General features: G+C 39.1%; 2 protein-coding genes across 8 annotated transcripts in view; both read right to left on the bottom strand.

The window, feature by feature from the left end:
- The window catches only part of chd9 (chromodomain helicase DNA binding protein 9), a 74,233-nt gene extending 69,603 nt beyond the window's left edge, over positions 1-4,630 (bottom strand). For 4 of the 6 annotated variants that reach the window (XM_011493380.3, XM_011493383.3, XM_011493389.3 and 1 more), the window contains exon 1: positions 4,499-4,630. The gene's annotated coding sequence lies outside the window, so the exon portion shown is untranslated. Of the gene's footprint in view, positions 1-3,770; positions 3,907-4,257; positions 4,356-4,498 lie in introns of those variants that run through there. The other 2 variants (XM_020700328.2, XM_023953640.1) reach the window with 2 other exon arrangements.
- Positions 4,631-6,998: 2,368 nt separating this feature from the next.
- Positions 6,999-12,424, bottom strand: aktip (AKT interacting protein). 2 transcript variants are annotated; one of them, XM_011493367.3, is made up of 10 exons: positions 12,264-12,424; positions 11,598-11,715; positions 10,754-10,962; positions 10,519-10,583; positions 9,607-9,707; positions 9,247-9,335; positions 8,566-8,664; positions 8,135-8,242; positions 7,988-8,048; positions 6,999-7,878 (listed from the first exon to the last, which is right to left on the bottom strand). In XM_011493367.3, the coding sequence occupies exons 2-10, from the start codon at positions 11,643-11,645 to the stop codon at positions 7,768-7,770; spliced, it is 891 nt and encodes a 296-aa protein (XP_011491669.1). In that variant the 5' UTR covers positions 11,646-11,715; positions 12,264-12,424; the 3' UTR covers positions 6,999-7,767. The 2 variants fall into 2 exon arrangements, with proteins under 2 accessions (XP_011491669.1, XP_004067364.1); XM_004067316.4 differs by having other exon boundaries at positions 10,754-10,965; positions 12,264-12,423.
- Positions 12,425-16,600: the final 4,176 nt, after the last annotated feature.

Raw genomic sequence — 16,600 nt, 5'->3', positions numbered from 1 at the left:
AACAGAAACAAACTAAAAATAAAAACAAAACTACATTTTTAAGCACCTGTTATTTTATTCAATTTCTTTTTTATTTTTCCATTTCTTCTTTATCCAGCACATTTAGCATTTTATTTAGCAACTTAGAACTAGGTGGATGCCATCCTTAACCTGCCAATTCCTGAACTCTGTTTGGTCACTTAAAATCAAAGAGAGTGCATCTCTAAATTGTTTTATATTCAATCTGGCTTGATATGGGATCAGTTTCAGTCAAAGACTGGACATAGTACAGCGAATCCCTATACTGCCCTGCTGCAGTTGAGAAGTTATGCTGCATGAAGATAGAGGAGATTGGCTCTTTAAACCTAAAGGTTTGTTCTGAGTGCACCAGTTTGAAGCAGCACTTGCTGTGGGTTCTGGAAAGTCTTTACAAATAGCAACACAGCATTTATGTTTTGGCTAACCCTTTTAGAAAACTTCAACCCTAACCCTGCATGGTGATTGCATGCACATATTAGTGACCTCCTGTGTGGGTGCATCTGACAGACAACTTGCAAAAGATTAAATGCATTCGACTGATTCAGATGCATGAAAACAAGAGGGAAAAGAAGAGATAAAAAAAGGGAAATATGAAGTACTGCTTGGCTGAACACTGATCAAGACCAACCCCAAACGGTAGCTGGAGGTTTATGATTGTCCAGGCTCGTGGAGGGCTGTAGATTTGAGCAACCACCTTAAGAGTTAAGGTAAAAATGGAAAATGTGACTTTCTTGCGTGTGTTAAGTGCATTGTAAAGTACAGGTGATGCTGTCGTACGGTGTCCTTATGCCACACCCTAGTTGTTGGTGAGGTAGAAGTACTGGACCTTTACTGACTGCAAACAAATGCCACACGCAAGGGGTGTGCACGTGGACGCCCGCACAAACTCTGATTGTCTAATTTCCTAATTTCTAACAGTCAGGCTGCAGGTAAACATTCTGCAAGTACCGCACTTATCACTTGAACAACACTAACGGGTTCCCTTGCGCACTGGGCAGGATCTATACAACATGCCTGGCGACACCTCCTTCCCCCATATTTACGTGTTGTTTAAGTGTTTCCTACGACCCCATTATTTGAGAAGCACCGTCTTAGTACAAAAGCATTCTGCTGTTCATTTTTGTTTATTTTTAAACCTTGTATAAACAGGGAGTTAGAGTTGTTTATCACAGGCTATGTTCACACTACAGACTGAAATGACCCAATTCCAATTTTTTTGCCCCTATGCGACCTGTTTCTGATCTTTTCATGTCAGTCTGAACGACACAGATCCGATCTTTTCAAATGCGACCCAGGCCACTTGGGTATGTGGTCCTGAATCAGATACGTATCCAATCTTTTGAAATGCAACCTCTGTCTGAACGGCCAGGTCACCTGTCTCCGATAAGTCATTGATACGTTACAAACGTCATAATTCTGCATTGAAGTAGGCGGGAACGAGAACACAAACATCAACCATTGCGGACAATGCTGCTGAGACCAGTCAGTGGAAGGGAAGCGAGGTCACAGATTTGATTAATATTTGGGGTGACAGCTCTATTCAGGCCAAACTCAAGGGCTCTTACCGCAACCAGACGGTTTTTGAAAAAATTTCCAGCAAAATGGCCGAGCGTGTTATTGAACATTTTTCTGCGATAACTTTTTTCTCCCCTTTCTGACCGTGGTCAGAAGCGCGGGGGAAAGAAGGCGGATCCTCATTCGGGGTCCACTTCCCCGTTTGGACCCTCAGATTCTCCAGAGCGGGTTGATAAAGAGTCAATAGCAGTTCTTCTGGGGGGAGCCTTCTTTTATTACTGTTCTCCTCCCTCCCTAACACACAACACTGCCCCTCAAAGAGGACAAAGCTCGTGCAGCAGCGCAGTAGGTAATACTGCACTGCTGCACGCGCTCTCTCCTCTCTCTTACACGCATGCGGCCCCAGCACACACACATCCCCATTCCACAACAGTGGGTACAGACAGTCCTGGCTCCAATGCCTTCTGAAAATGAGAAGGTTGTAATTCTGCTGGCTCCTTTGTGAAAATATATTAAATAATGCAAAAAGAGCTCCGCTGTTGACAACACTGTTGTTGACATCCATTGTTAACGTTTGCTACTTCCGCAAACGAGTGACGTTGTTCACCGTTGAGTACTCTTCTGCACGTGCGCGTCACTTCTGGGTAATTTCACAGTCACACAGTAGATCACAAAAGTTCGCATTTAATTGGAAATGTGAACGGCCTTGCAAAAAATTCGAATTTGTTCAAAAAAAATCAGAATTGAGCATGAAGCCCTGCAGTGTGAACGTAAGTTCTTCACTAATTTAGGGCTTAATTTTCAGTCTGTTTTGAAGGATCACATATCTATGCATGCACTGAGCTTTAATAGCGATGTAGCATACATTTGTGGTATAAAAGATCTTTGTTTTTTTTAAACGGAATGGAGATTGTTTTCTGCTTGGTTATCTGGAGGTTATGGAACCAGGGTTTTCCTCATCCCTTTTTACAGAAATGTGTGAATAAAGCTTTGAAGAATAATTGATCGAAATGTACTGAAAGCCTAAGGCTTCTGTTCCAATAGGCTTCTTAAGCCATTGAAACTCCACATCTAATGCCGAGCAGAAAGTAACCAGGCTGACTGACCAGGCATGAGAAGACACCTCGTTAAATTCTGCCAGACCAAACTGGTCAGAAAGGTCTGTCAATTCCACTGTAATGAATTCTATCTAAAATGAGAATTAAAATGCACCTGACACCACACCCATCATGGGAATTAAGAAAACTCTCATCTATTTTTATGTATGCCTGAGGTCAGACTATTTCCCCGGCTTCAACTGAACATTTTCTGCCTGGGGTTGTTCAACAACCAGTTAGCATTTACCGGTTCAAACTGTTCACGCTGGTATGAAGCCATTCCTGTTTCCAGCTTAGAAAGAATGCTGTGCCAACAGCTTGCTGCAGAAATTCTTAGTTTACTTCAGTTTTTAGTGGTCCGTGTTGTAAGGATATCAGCTTGTGTTTAAAACTTGGTGATTTAGTTTGTTTTATATTTCTCTTGAATGTTCGGCCATCTGTGAGGAGAACTTTTGACCAAAGCCATAAATCAACGGGAGCTTAGTGATTGTTATTTCTGTGCTTGATCGCAAAAGACAGAGGAAAAGAATTGCATTGAAACATTTGTAAACCTCTAAAAAAGGTTGAATTACAGCTAAATTTAAAGTAGCAAGGGGCGTTGAACAACCCGAAGGTGCTACCTGCCCCTGCTGCTCCCTTTTGACCCGCCCTCACTGGTTGAGCGGCTTCTGCATACCCCTCACTCTATCCATCTCCCCATATAACCCTGGTCAGAGCTGTTTGGGGAAAAAACTCACTTTTAAAATGGCGGCTTTTCTTCTGGTTTTATTTCCATAGCAACCTTTTTCTTTGGTGCCCTGGGGATGAAAATAAATTTGTAGCTGGTGCTAAAGGTAATTTTCCTAAAAAGATGGTGGTGTCTTCCCAAGAAGGGAGGTGGGGGGGTCCTCTATGCCCAAAATGCATATTCACCAGGTCATGTAAGGTCAGAAATTCTGTGAGCCATAATAAGCAGCAATTCCCAAGTAGGAAATATCCCCCAGCACTAGGCCTGCACAATATACCGCATATTTATCGTTATCGCAATATCAAGCACGATTGATGCTAGCTTATCCACCATTGTGAACGCGCTTTTTGAGGGGGGGGGGGACTCCCTGTTGATTGTGAATGGGAGTTTGACCGTCATTCCAACCCACCTACCGTGAGTCATTTCTGCCTCCGGAGTGACCCGCATCCTCCTCACCTGCCGCCAGGGACGGATTTCTCACAGCAGTTTGCGCCTTCAGCTACTTTCAACCAACCGAACGGAGCTTTAAAGTTCGCCTTTATCTCTTGGTTGGGCCGTCCGGGCCGAACTGGTTGTTCGGATTTAGAAAAGGTGTCGTGACGTTGCCTCGCGGGAGAGGACACGGAGGAGGAGGAGGAGGAGGGGGAGGAGGAGGAGGAGAAGGGGGCAGGAGACTGATGAAGAGGCTGCCCGCCGGTGATAATGTCCGCGACAAGCCCACTTCGCTTTTCTTCATCTTTACTTTCGAATTAACGACCCAGTTCACGGAGCGGTTCTGCCGGAGTCCGGCCAGGCGCTGTCAGTTCAGAACCAGCGTGGTCACCAAGAAACACCGCCTCGGACTACTTAGTTTATCCAAAAACACACACAAAAAACAAACTAAAGACGAAAACCGCCCACCTTGAACCTCTAAAAGTACAATGACGTGTCCTCTTTTCGAGCGACTTTGGTCCAAAATCCTGATAAGTTTGTCAACTCCACTGTCTCGTCTCTCTCTCTCTGCCGCGAGGATCCGCACTCAGCTGAGTCGAGCCTCACTGACTGTCCGACAACTGACAGCTGAAAGCCCCGGTGACGCTCAGCCCTTCCCGTCCGAAAGGATCCCCGTTTCCACCCGCAGCGCTCGCGGGGGGCTTCTTACCTTAAAACAACCACGAAACGCAACTCCGGCCGTCAGTGTTTACACAGCGCTATCGGCGAAGTTGTGTCTGTGATGATAGTTGCACTCCTGTTGGCGACCACGGCACCGCCGCTCTGCTGCTGCTGACGTGACTGTGATAACGCCTCATTTGCATATTAGTGAACCCGTTTGTGATTGGACGGAAGACCATTTGCCGAAGTGGCGTTCGTTTTGGTCAAATTTAACAGCGGCCCCCCCTGGGGCGACAACTTTGGAGATATTCCCTGCCGAACTAGTTCAAAGAAAAGCCGGGTTTTCACAAGGAACTGAGGGTGAAATCCCAGTTTGGACAGAGTGCATAAGATGGCCGCGTCGGCGCCACAGCCAATCCGGAGAGGTTTTACTTTCATGGAAAGACAGGAGTCGCTCCTCGGTGAGAGCGTGACAGGAGTGGGAGAGATGTTCTAGGCGACAACACAGCGCCCTCTGGTGGCCGGCCGTGGGAGTGACAGGCTAGAACGGGCCCCTACAAGTAGAATTCAAATGCTATTTGTGTTTTTAGTCGCTGTCCGTTGTGGCGAAGAAGCAAAATCATCTGATCATTAATAAACAAAACTTGTTTTTTGGTGATAACGTAGATGCCATTATCATGAGAAAACTGTAAAGGAAAAAAGTAGGGTAGGCTGTTTTCGGCTTCCAAATGATACTGCATGAAAAAAGTTTGGAATCCTGCCCCAACAGAAAAGCAGTTAAAACAATTCAACCTTGGTTTGATTTGATCTTTACAAAAGAGCTTTTATTTGTCTCTCATCTCCAGGGAAGTTTAATAATCTGTTGTTTTACTTGAATGAATTTGCACCGTATGTAGTGTCATTTATTGTATGATGTTCTGAATGTGCCGTAATTGCCAATAAAGTTATTTTAAGTAATGTTTTCCAACATGTTTCTCTTCACAATCAAAGGGGGTACCTGAGTAAGAGTAGTGTTCCTTCACAATGATACTGCCCCAGCGGAAGTATAACGTATTCAAAAAATATTACTCAGGTAAAACTATGGAAAGTTTATGGACTCTTAGCAAAAAGTAGTCTATTTAAGTGTACTACAAGTATAAGAGGAGTCAAACAATCCAATGAAATTGATCATGCAAGTTATTTCCAAATTTTGCAATGAATTAATTAAAGAAAAAAAATCACTTGAAAGTTTTGTTGGCATTCACAGCCTTTCACTGAACTCCATCCATCTTCTTTGCCGTTTATTCCCTTTTGGGGTCACAGGGTTGCCGGAGCCTATCCCGGCCACTTGGGCGTAGGCAAGGGATACCCTGGACTGGTCGCCAGTCTGTCGCAGGGTAGAATATCCTCAATCACACATCCATTTGCTCTCACACTCACACCTATGGACAATTTAGAGTTGCCAATCAACCTGTGTAGCGTGTTTTTGGATGGTGGGAGGAAGCCGGAGATCCCGGAGAAAACCCACGTATGCACGGGGAGAACATGCAAACTCCACACAGAAAGGTCCCCATTGATGTTGTGTTTTTCATGTCCCCCAGCCGGGACTTGAACTGGGGGCCTTCTTGCAGTGAGGCAAGAGCGCTAACCACTGCGCCACCGTGCAGCCCCGCGCAAACACTGAACTGTAGAATAAAATTAGGGATGCACAATGTCACAAATCTAATATGAATCCAATATTTCATTGTGTCATCCTTTATTGGAGATATAAACCATAGTCTTTTTATTGTATTTTTTGAGTTCAAAGTGAACTTTTTACTGTTAAAGCATGTTTTGATCCCATTAGATTCAAAACTTCTCAAGATTGCAGGTTTACTGAAGCACTCATTGAGGTGTAGTCTAAGCTAACAGATTGACAGTTTTTTTTCATACTATTTAGTTCCGGTAGTTACTCGCCATTATTTGTCAACACTGGTCTACGGACTACATTTTGGTGCATAGAACAGGTGGAATTTCACAACCAAAATGGTATCCAACCAGAAACAGCCAGTGACATTACAGATGTTTGATTTTAAGGAAAAATAAAGTACTTTTAAGTACTAATTGGAGTGCACATTTATAGCTACTTACCCGTAGGTCAATTTAAAATGTAAATGACAATCCAGCTCTCTGCATAAAATCAAAACATGTAACCCATTTTACACAATACATGTCAAGTTAAAGAATCGGTTCAGAATCTGACATTTAAGTCTCAAGTTAGAGCAAAGTCCAAAATCATTTCAAGAAATCTTAAGTAGTTCAGGAGAATTCACGGAATATTTGCATAATTTTAGATAAAAGTTTCATAAAGAACATGATTAAAAGTGCCAACAGCCCCTGGAAAACACTACATTATTTGTTGGCTGTAATTCTATGTTTTATGGCTTTATCTTTGTTTTCAAATTACTTATCAGCTTGTCTAAGTCTTTCAAATCTCCAACTGCTTTAAACAGTAATAAGCAAACAATGATAAAAACAAATCAAATTCATCCTCAGTCAAGTAAATAAAAAAATAACATGATGCACAGACATTTATTTTGAATAGAATTTATTTAAAATACATTTCAGTTGCTTAGATAATCATGGAATTAAATTATTAAAAATTTCCCTCCACAACTTAAGACAGAAATCCCACAATAAATGTTTGCCCCGTGGCCTCAAACTGCTCAGTTTTCCAAGGAAAACTGTAAACGTTCCCAAGTAAACGGCGAAAAAGAAAAAAAACAAAAAAAAAAAAAAGGAAAAAAAATGTTATTAAAAAGAAAAAAATGTCACAGCATCCATTATTTGCACATACATTTTTAATAATAGGTAAAGCATTTAAAATTACTTAAACCAAAAACAATACAAGCTTACCTAAATGGTTTTAAATTTAAAACTCGTCTCCTCTGCTTTATATATATATATATATTTATTTATAACTTTAGAAACTAAGTAAAATAGTTTATGAAGCGATAAAAATAAACAACTGCTTGATTGTGAACTTTAATGGTAGGTGAAGTGGCTACTGCTTTTTACTCACTTCATTCTTTCTGAGCAGCAGCAAAGTGCTGCGTCTAGACATCCATCCCATAATCAGGTCATCTTTACCCAAACTTAAATCCCTCTCTACGCCAATGTAACCGTGACGATGTGCCAATTCACCTTTTCTTGGTCCAAATTTCCTTCCAGATATGCCTAAAACCCTTTCAGAGTTATCAAATAAAGGGGAATTTAAATTAAGTACAGCTTCTTTACACAAACTCCTGTCAAACGACGCTTGCATCTCCCTCTAGTGGTTGCTGTGTGAACAGCACAGGTTCAGTTCTGTGGTGGACTGTCGTCTTTGCTGAAGGGCTGAGTTGAACCAGGTTTCACCCACGACAACCCAGACACCTGCATTCCCTTGTGCTGCTGCTCCTCCGGACGTCTCTGAGGCACAAAGAAGAAGAAACCGTGTCATTTATCAATCCAATGCTCGCAGCTGGTGCTCTGGTTCTGATGAACGGAAACTGAATCTAGAAAACTGTGCGAAACTAACTTTGTATGCAAACATCCTTTCCTTTGCTTCTTCATGAACAGCCGGATTCCACGGAGAAAAACTGGAAGGAAAGAAACATGAATAGACGTAACACTAGCTTCCCTGACAGAGTACTACAAACGGTAGTGGTGAACTCTGTTAACCAACCTTATTGCGTAAGGATCATCGATCTTAGGCTGGTCAAAAAGATGACTGTTGCATAGCTTCACACTATCCACCACTTTGCTTTTGAATAACTGCACATCTTTTTCATACCTGAGATGGGGAAAAAACTTTTAAAGACACATTGAAGAAAAAAAAGCTTTTTATAAGAATAAAAACATACCTGCATTTGAAATCAGAACACTTAGATGACTAGATTTGGTTCAGAGAACTACTTGTGTTTGCTGGTTTAGTGAAAAATCTAAGATCATGTTGTCAATTCATAAAAAAAAAAAAACTATCAGTGCTTTTACAGTTATGATGTAATAAAGTACAGAATTGAGTCATGGTGTTAAAACAAAAAAAACAAAATCAACTGGAGGTTTTCAGAAAGAGCCTGAGCACAGAAACAAACCAAAGAAAAAGTGGAATCTCACAGGACAGCAGCTTCTGGGTTCAGCGGCTCGGCGGTGTTGATCTTGTAAAAAACCGTGCGTGCGTACATCAAGACCTGCCAGATGTGGTTGTGATTCCGTCTGCAAAGGCAGAACGAGACTGATGAGGCTCCATTAGAAACCTGCTGTTTGACAAGATCTTCAGTATTTAAGTGAAATAACGCCATAAAGACAATTATTTTAATTTTCAAATTACATTCAAGTGTGAGTTTAAAACGATCCCTTTTCAAAGATATCTTTTTACTTTATTCAGTTTCCCATAAAGCAGTGTTTAAAACTCCCCATTTATGCAAGTTCAGTTCTATGAAGCTGCACATCCACACGTCTCATCACTCAGAGTTTACATTTTTAATATTAGCTCTGAAAGTACTAAAGATACATCCACATCTGCATAATAGCACTTAACATATAGTGAAATGCAGTAACATTTAGTTGGGGCATCAATCATTTATTTAAGATGTTATCTAAAAAGTTTGTTTCACAACTTGGGAAGAGAACACAAGTTAACCAGAGGAGAGATACAACAGTTGGGTAAGTCAAACCCAAAGATCTGTCTGTTGAGCTTAAAGCTCATGGCAGTAAGATGATTGACATAGCTGACGTCAGCAAAAGGTGAAGAGTAACTGTTAGTCAACGTGAAGGAAGCCCTGAAAAAGCAGATACCTCCATTTGGTAAAAGCTCTTCTGACATCAAGTTCTCCAGATACCGGGTCCACCAGTGGATGAAAGACTGGGATGTCAAATACTAGTTTCTGAGATAAAGAAGAAAAAAGAAAAAGAATTTGCTTAAACAAATCTAAGAACGGATTTACTTACGGTCAAAGTTCAAGCGGCCAAGACCTAATACTGTTTAATGATCATGTTCTACATTGTTTACCTTGAAACGATTCACTTGACAAAAAGTAAACAATGCAAACAACTATCAGAGTTTAGGATTGTTCTGGTCATTCACTGATGACCTCCCGACCTTTGAACAGAACAACAGAAGTGGCTGCATGAGTAAATGGACTGACTGAGACTTACGGGGCACTGTCCGTCTGGATAGTTGTCAGGAATATACACAGTGAATTTGAAGACCCCGTCCTGGTACAGACCGTGTCGGATGAATATGACTCCAAACCACACTGCAGGTGGAGAGACGGTCAACATTTAAGAGATTGAGTCAGTCAAATCCAATGACCTGCTTAAACAACCAGTGAACAGAATGACCTTTGACCCCCGGATAGATTAAAGTACAAAATAGAAAAAAAAAAATTCTTATAAACAGTGGCATGTCATAATAAAACTGTCATTATTTTATAGACAAATGTCTTTTCTTTCAGTACTAAGAGTACTTTAATTCAGTCAACCCTGAAGGCCCCACCCCACAATTATAAAGCAATCACCAACTAGTTAATACTTTTACTGGAATTGTGTTTACCGTAGTTCTGAAAACACAACCAACTATGCTGAGCTTCAAATCAAGAGGCTTCAGGCAACTTTTACTAAATGGCTTTAAAAAGTTTTTTTACTTTAAATAACATGGTGTGGTGCTGTAATCAGGAGGAATGGAAATTAATCATTAATAGATTGAATACAAATATGAATATAATACAAGAAAGAGTTCATTTGAAATTATAATGTGTTTGTTCTCTTTTTCTCCAATTGTTTCTCTCAGACCTCTGTACGTTTGCGTATACATTTATAACTATACAAACAGCGTAATGATGCTATCCAGCAAGCCAAAATCTACTTTCCTTTTTGAGGAAATGGCAACACCGTTTATTTATTTTTTTTGCTTTAGCAGGATGACTTGTTACTTTTGACCTACAATATTTATTTCTCCTCAAAGACCAAAAGAGTGAATTTCATTCATCAGGTTACTGACAGCATTCTTTTTTTATTAACATCAACAAAATTCCAACTGTAAGAACATTAAAATAAGGAAATCCTCACTTAAAGCAGACTTGTACGATGGCTGAACGTAAATTCCAGGGAGTTTCTGCTTTATCACGAGTGTACTGCAAGTCACAAGGCAAGATGTTAATCAGTATGAAAGAAAAGAACTTCATTTCTTTAAGTGTAAGAATCTACAGCACTACAACCTACGTCAACTATCATAATGACAAAAGGAGGAAAACATTTCCTAAAGCTGAAGCAGTAACATGTAAAAGCCTGGACATTCACTTACAACTCAGCCAGAAGGGAGTACTCCAAATAAAAAGGCCCGTAGGAAGCATGTGTGCCATTGGCAGACTGAGCCGGAGTGCCTGCTGGTGAGTGTTTGGTTACCGGCGCTGTATTCTTAGGAATGGGGGGCAGGTGTTTCTTGGGAAAGTGAGGCCGGGCTGGACTGCTTCTTTGTTCTCCATGCCCACTCTGCTCTTCATTATCAGGCCTCTGCTGTTTTGAGCAAGAAACATGAAGAATCCCTCAAATGTTTTGGATCATGACATGGATGCTCACTATTGGAGTCTAGCCATCGAGGAGCTGACAATTCTGTGCCCAACTGCACTCATCAAAAATGCTAAAAAAAATCATTAAAAATGTTAAATCTGAACACATTATTATAAAACATGATTATATTTAACTGTATCTGGTTCATATGGAGCAAACACGAGAGAAACCAGGATGAAACGAAAAGTGACAAAAGGGTAACAGAGATTTAACTATCCCAGGAATGTTTGCCGCCATCATCATCATCATAATCATCATCATCAGAGTAGAACTAAAGCAAATAGAGTTTACTTCAACTAAAAAGTCATAGCTTATCTAAATGAGCCACTATTTAAGTCAAATATTCTTACAGAAAGCATTTAGTTTGATCAAGACTACTAATGTTTACAAATACTTTTGTAGGAAACTAAGCTTAAAGCATTCTACATGTTACGGAATACTTTTTATTAAAAGAGAGGAACCAAGCTTTTAACCTTCAGCTTACTCTTTAAATTTTGAGTATAAATATTTGGAATCTCAAAGTACTTACTAGTAATGCTTCATTAGTATGAGAAAGAATGGCTTAAAAAAAAGCATACCTTACGACTTGGGTTGGTCGACATGCTCCAAAAAGGATTACTGGTCATTAGTCATTCATGGAATAAGACTGATGCCTGTTGTTTTCCCCAAGAAAGCAAGCTGTGTCAGGGCCATCCGCTGTAATGGAAGATAGAAAACACAAAAAACTGTTGCAGTGTTCGACCTATTTTTGCTATAAACTGCAACAACGTAACTGCATTCGAAAAATCCATCTAGCTGGAAATCTATGTATAGAAACACCAAAGCTGACAAATCCTGAACCGAGACAAAATGTGAATATTGGAGGAATAAAACTGGAAAAACACATCTGATACCAGCGTCCAAACAATAAACTATACAGTGACTAGAATCACGATGGTATTTGACAACAAAATACCTGTCACAGACAGACAAGCAAGGTGTACTGTAGCGCAATGCTAGCACACCCTAAGATCTAAATATCTTTACATTCCCCCCCCCCCCCCCCCGACACGTTTATAAATGTTAATACGAGTGAAAAAGAGTGTCAGAAGTCAAAGTCTGAACATAGATATCGTCTGAAAGTCAATGTTTTTAACCTATATTTATTCGGTGTTAGGATTAGCTTAAAAGCTACACTTGACGTTGCTAACTTGACTAACGCGTCAAACATGTAAAAATATTTTTAAACACATTATTTAACCTACCCTCTTTACATTAAAATATGAAAAAAAATATTTTTAACGTATATGTGAACCCATGTTCACTTCATTTTTAAAGAAAACCCCTCATCTGCTCGAAGCTCCTGTAGATGTTATTGTAGATAGCAGCAGGCTAATGTCTGCTAGCTAAATAACTTGACAGACACAAAAGCCAGAGTTCAATCTAACCTAATGATGGGCGTGTCTGTTTCACAAACTCGCAAAACGATTGGTCAGTGGGAAAGCCATCGCGGCAGGTGATTTGCTGATGCTTCCGAGGAAAATCTGTAACCTTAAAGGGAAACTGAACTGTCAGGTAAGGGGGAAATGTTTGGTTTACTCAGATGCGCTCCAAAAAAGAAGACAGATACAACATACGTAATTAAAAAATATATAGATAAACAAATAAAAAAAACTATAGTTTGCAACCATTTAAAGAGCATAGTCTCTATGCCCAGTGTTCCCCCATGAGCTTTTTTTTGGGATCAGTCAGAGACATGAGACATAACTTTAGTCCAACACTCCCATATGGAATTGTCGGTATATTTTATGAACAAATCAGTATGTCACAAAATTTGGATTGATAAAAGTTTTTGGTCATTATGACACACTATGAATGATAATAGAAACATCATTTCACTTGAGGCCTTAAGGTTAAATTAAATGATAGAAAATAATATATTAATGTGATAAAAGCAATCCCTCGGACTTGGATTCAAAGGTCCTTTAGTCTGGTATAATGTTCAATTTCAACTTCCATCTCTGTGACTTTATGGTCAATCGGTTAATTCAAAACTTTCAGACTCATTTCTACCATCTTTACTTGTTAGAGAACTATTTCCAACATCTTCCAAAAGTAACAGTCCATGTCACAGTATTACACAAAAGAGGAAGTGTGCAAGTTAGGATGTGAGTATGTTTAATACAATTCTTTCAAAATACAAAGAAATCCAAAATCATTGACATTTATCATGCAAGAAATAAACATTTTGGTTTTAAAGAAAATAATTGTTCTTTTTGTGAAAACAATGTAGATCATTTGTTTTTTAATGGAAATATGTTAATACTTTTTTGGGAAGTTTTGTTTTTTTAGTGCTGCTCAAAGTTCCCCGTTCTCTTTCAATCACAAAAACATATAGTATTATTTGGAGTCGTTTCTGGTGATAAATTATTTGATTTGGCATTTAATATTTTATCAATATTTGGGAAATGTTTCAATCACAAGAGAAGAATCTCAAATCAAACATTATTCAATACATTCCATAAAGATATTTGTTTATATTTTAAATCACTAAAGTTTATGCATAAAAAAATCAAGAAAATTGTCCACTTTCATTGAAGATAGCATGATGTATGACAATCCCTATGATGTATGACATTTGTACTAGAATACAATTCTAATTTAATTAGTTTTTTCCCTTTTTTTCTGTTCTATTCATGTGGACATTCATGTGATCTTCTGAAGTTCTAACAAAACAAAACAAACAGAAAAAACACAGTACTTTTAGATCCAGAAAACTTTAATAACCTAAAAATAAATTTATTTACTATTTAGAGAAAAAAAAAGAAAAGGAAAACATACAATTTGTTTTAAAGAAAAAGCCTAATTTAGGTTAAAAAAATATATAGCTTTATCAGTGAGGGACCTTTTTTTTACTAATTATCCAGATGTGTATTACATATTACACATACATGGATATAGATATAGAAATTTATAAAGCATACATGGAGCGCCACAACCAAGTGGCTGGAATAATATACAGGATCATGTGTGCAGAATATGGACTTGAAACCCCAAGGTCGAAATGGGAAACACCTCTGTTCCTGTGGGACTTTCAGACTTTCAGATCCAGACTGATAGGATGGTAATGGCGAACCAACCAGACATTGTAGTGGTGGATAAAGAACAGAGGAAAGCCGTTGTGGTGGATGTGGCAGTGCCAAGCGATGGGAACATCAGGAAGAAGGAACATGAGAAACTGGAGAAATAGCAGGGACTTAGAGAAGAACTGGAGAAAGCATGGAAAGTGAAGGTGACAGTGGTGCCTGTGGTCATTGGAGCACTCGGGGCAGTAACCCCTAAGCTGGATGAGTTGCTACAACAGATACCAGGAAAGACCTCAGACCTCTCAGTCCAGAAATCATACTGCACAGGACCTTCAAGCTTCCAGGCCTCTGGTAAAAGACCCGAGTTTGGGTGAGAAACCACCCGCAGAGGGTGAGATTTTTTTTATTTTTATATCATGCATAATTATATTGCAGAAATGGACATTTTAATAATAATTAATTCTTGTAAACCTTAAACATTATTGATCTATTTAAGATCACTTATGTCTTTGATTTCACACAGATGCTAATTTAAGGGAAATCTTAAGCAGAGGTAGATAAATCTACTCTTCACACATGAGCTGCTTTTTAGTATTTAAAATATTCTGCTAAAGAACGGATAAAGAATTACACCAAACAACCAAGATTTAGAAAATTACTCCAAAAAGAAATTGTAGATGTACAATAAACCCTCACTTCTTTTCTTCAATAATTATAAAGTACTGAATGCCACTCTCACATATAGTATGTGCTTGTTTATGGTAAAATCAACTTAAGGTATCTCAGGAAACTTTAAATAAAAAAGAGATTCTACACCTCTCTGTCTTCATTTTGTTAATATTAGGTGTAGAAGGCAAAAATTCCCTGTGGTTTTAGATGCATACCCATCTGTGTCACTCATTTTTTTTGGTTTTTACCACGCTTCATTGGCAGTTCGTCCTGTTGATTGATTGATTTCCCAACAATTACCCATAATTAGTTTTCTGGTGAGAGAAGAAAAAAAACTAATTTAATGCATGGGTGATTGCACTAATTGGGAGAAATAGTATTGTCCAACTTTCAGAGTAAATACAAATGATTGACTCCATTATTGTTAACTAATTATACACTGTTCCAAGTACACTTCACTGACAAAGGTAATTAATGTCCGCTTTCCCTGATTGGGGCATCCCACAATGCAAGGTCACTGGCACTTTTTTGGCATATACAAATAAAAGAACACCTCAGAACAAACAAGTTTGTGCCCTCTCTGCCTTCTCTGCCCTCACTGACATTTAGATAAGCTGCCTGACCAAAACAAGGAAGCAAGTATCCACACCAGTGCCTCTGTAATGAGTTTTTTGTCTTTGCCATTGATTCTTTATCTAATCAATTATTGCGACCTTGTTTGGTCAAACAAAGTTACTAATAAATCCAATTAAAGGGTGGAGATTGGTTTGCCTAATTGAATATGTGACCCAGTTGAGCTCCTTTGGCCTTTTGTTTTAAAAACGTTGGAATCTTTTTGTTTTAAAGATTTTTTTTTTTGTGTGTTCCAACACTGAAAAATCTGTAAATTATAGAGAACAGGATATACCTTTTAACAGCATTTTTAATAAATAATGTTAATCTTTTGTACAGCAGTGTTATAGCTTTTTATCCTTTGTTTTCTTTATAAAAGATTTATATACTGTGGATCCATCTTAGATTTCCATGAACTCACCTGCAGCTGGTGCCAGAATTCAAATTTAAAATGAAATATGTTCCCATCTGTCACCACATTTCTTCAGAGAATTTTAGGCTCCTAATTCAGATCCACAATTCAGTTTAAATGACATTTAAAAATTACAGTTGGCAGTCCTTGGGGAAGACTGTCTTGACAGCACATAGCAAAATAAGGTGAAAACAGATGACTCCACATCCAAACAATATGTAATAACAATGTTAGTTTGAATAAAGAACCCCTAATCTAGATTCAAATGCAATATTCATTTTCAAAAGAAGAGTAACTAAGGAGTAAAGGTTAAAAAAAACAGCATCTGCCAAAGTCTTCATATAGCAATAGTCTTTCTTATCCCTGAGGCTATGGCCTGGCTAAAACCTCTGTGCAGCAATTATTTGCTGTAATGACTGCAGTTCAAATAAGCCCAGAGATTTTATTAAACCAAATGAGAGAATCATTGCTGTATTATCGCCTTTTGATTGACAGTGACAAGTGTTGGGCAGACTCGAATGTGAGCATGATGAAGAAGCTCTCAGCAAAGCTCTTGATAATGTTACCCCTAAAAGTCCTCAGGAAAATCTCAGCCAACAGACGGAGAGAAAGCTCTCGCATATTAATTCCAATTGTCAGATCCCACCAGCGGAGGAAGAGGGGGAGAGGGTGGGGGTTGGGGGGGGGGGGGGGCTAGTTGGGCAGGCGATCCCGGATGCCCCTTCATTCACAGACTGGGATTTTGCACAACTAATGAAAAAGAAATCCAATGTGCTGATCATATGCATAAATTCCACCTTATAATATTGATGAAATAGAAATA

This window comes from Oryzias latipes, chromosome 3 (assembly GCF_002234675.1).
Source record: "Oryzias latipes chromosome 3, ASM223467v1".
Lineage (NCBI taxonomy): Eukaryota > Metazoa > Chordata > Actinopteri > Beloniformes > Adrianichthyidae > Oryzias > Oryzias latipes.
Note: the sequence above shows the minus strand (reverse complement) of the source record. Positions and strands in the feature narration are given on the sequence as shown.

Excerpts from the sequence above, each read along its gene's own strand:
- aktip (XM_004067316.4), bottom strand. The coding sequence starts at position 11,645 with ATGACCAGTAATCCTTTTTGGAGCATGTCGACCAACCCAAGTCGTAAG. Across the intron at positions 8,243-8,565 it reads AACCCAGAAGCTGCTGTCCT|GTATGAAAAAGATGTGCAGT; the intron begins GTGAGATTCCAC and ends TCCCCATCTCAG. Across the intron at positions 7,879-7,987 it reads AAAGGATGTTTGCATACAAA|AGACGTCCGGAGGAGCAGCA; the intron begins GTTAGTTTCGCA and ends TTTGTGCCTCAG.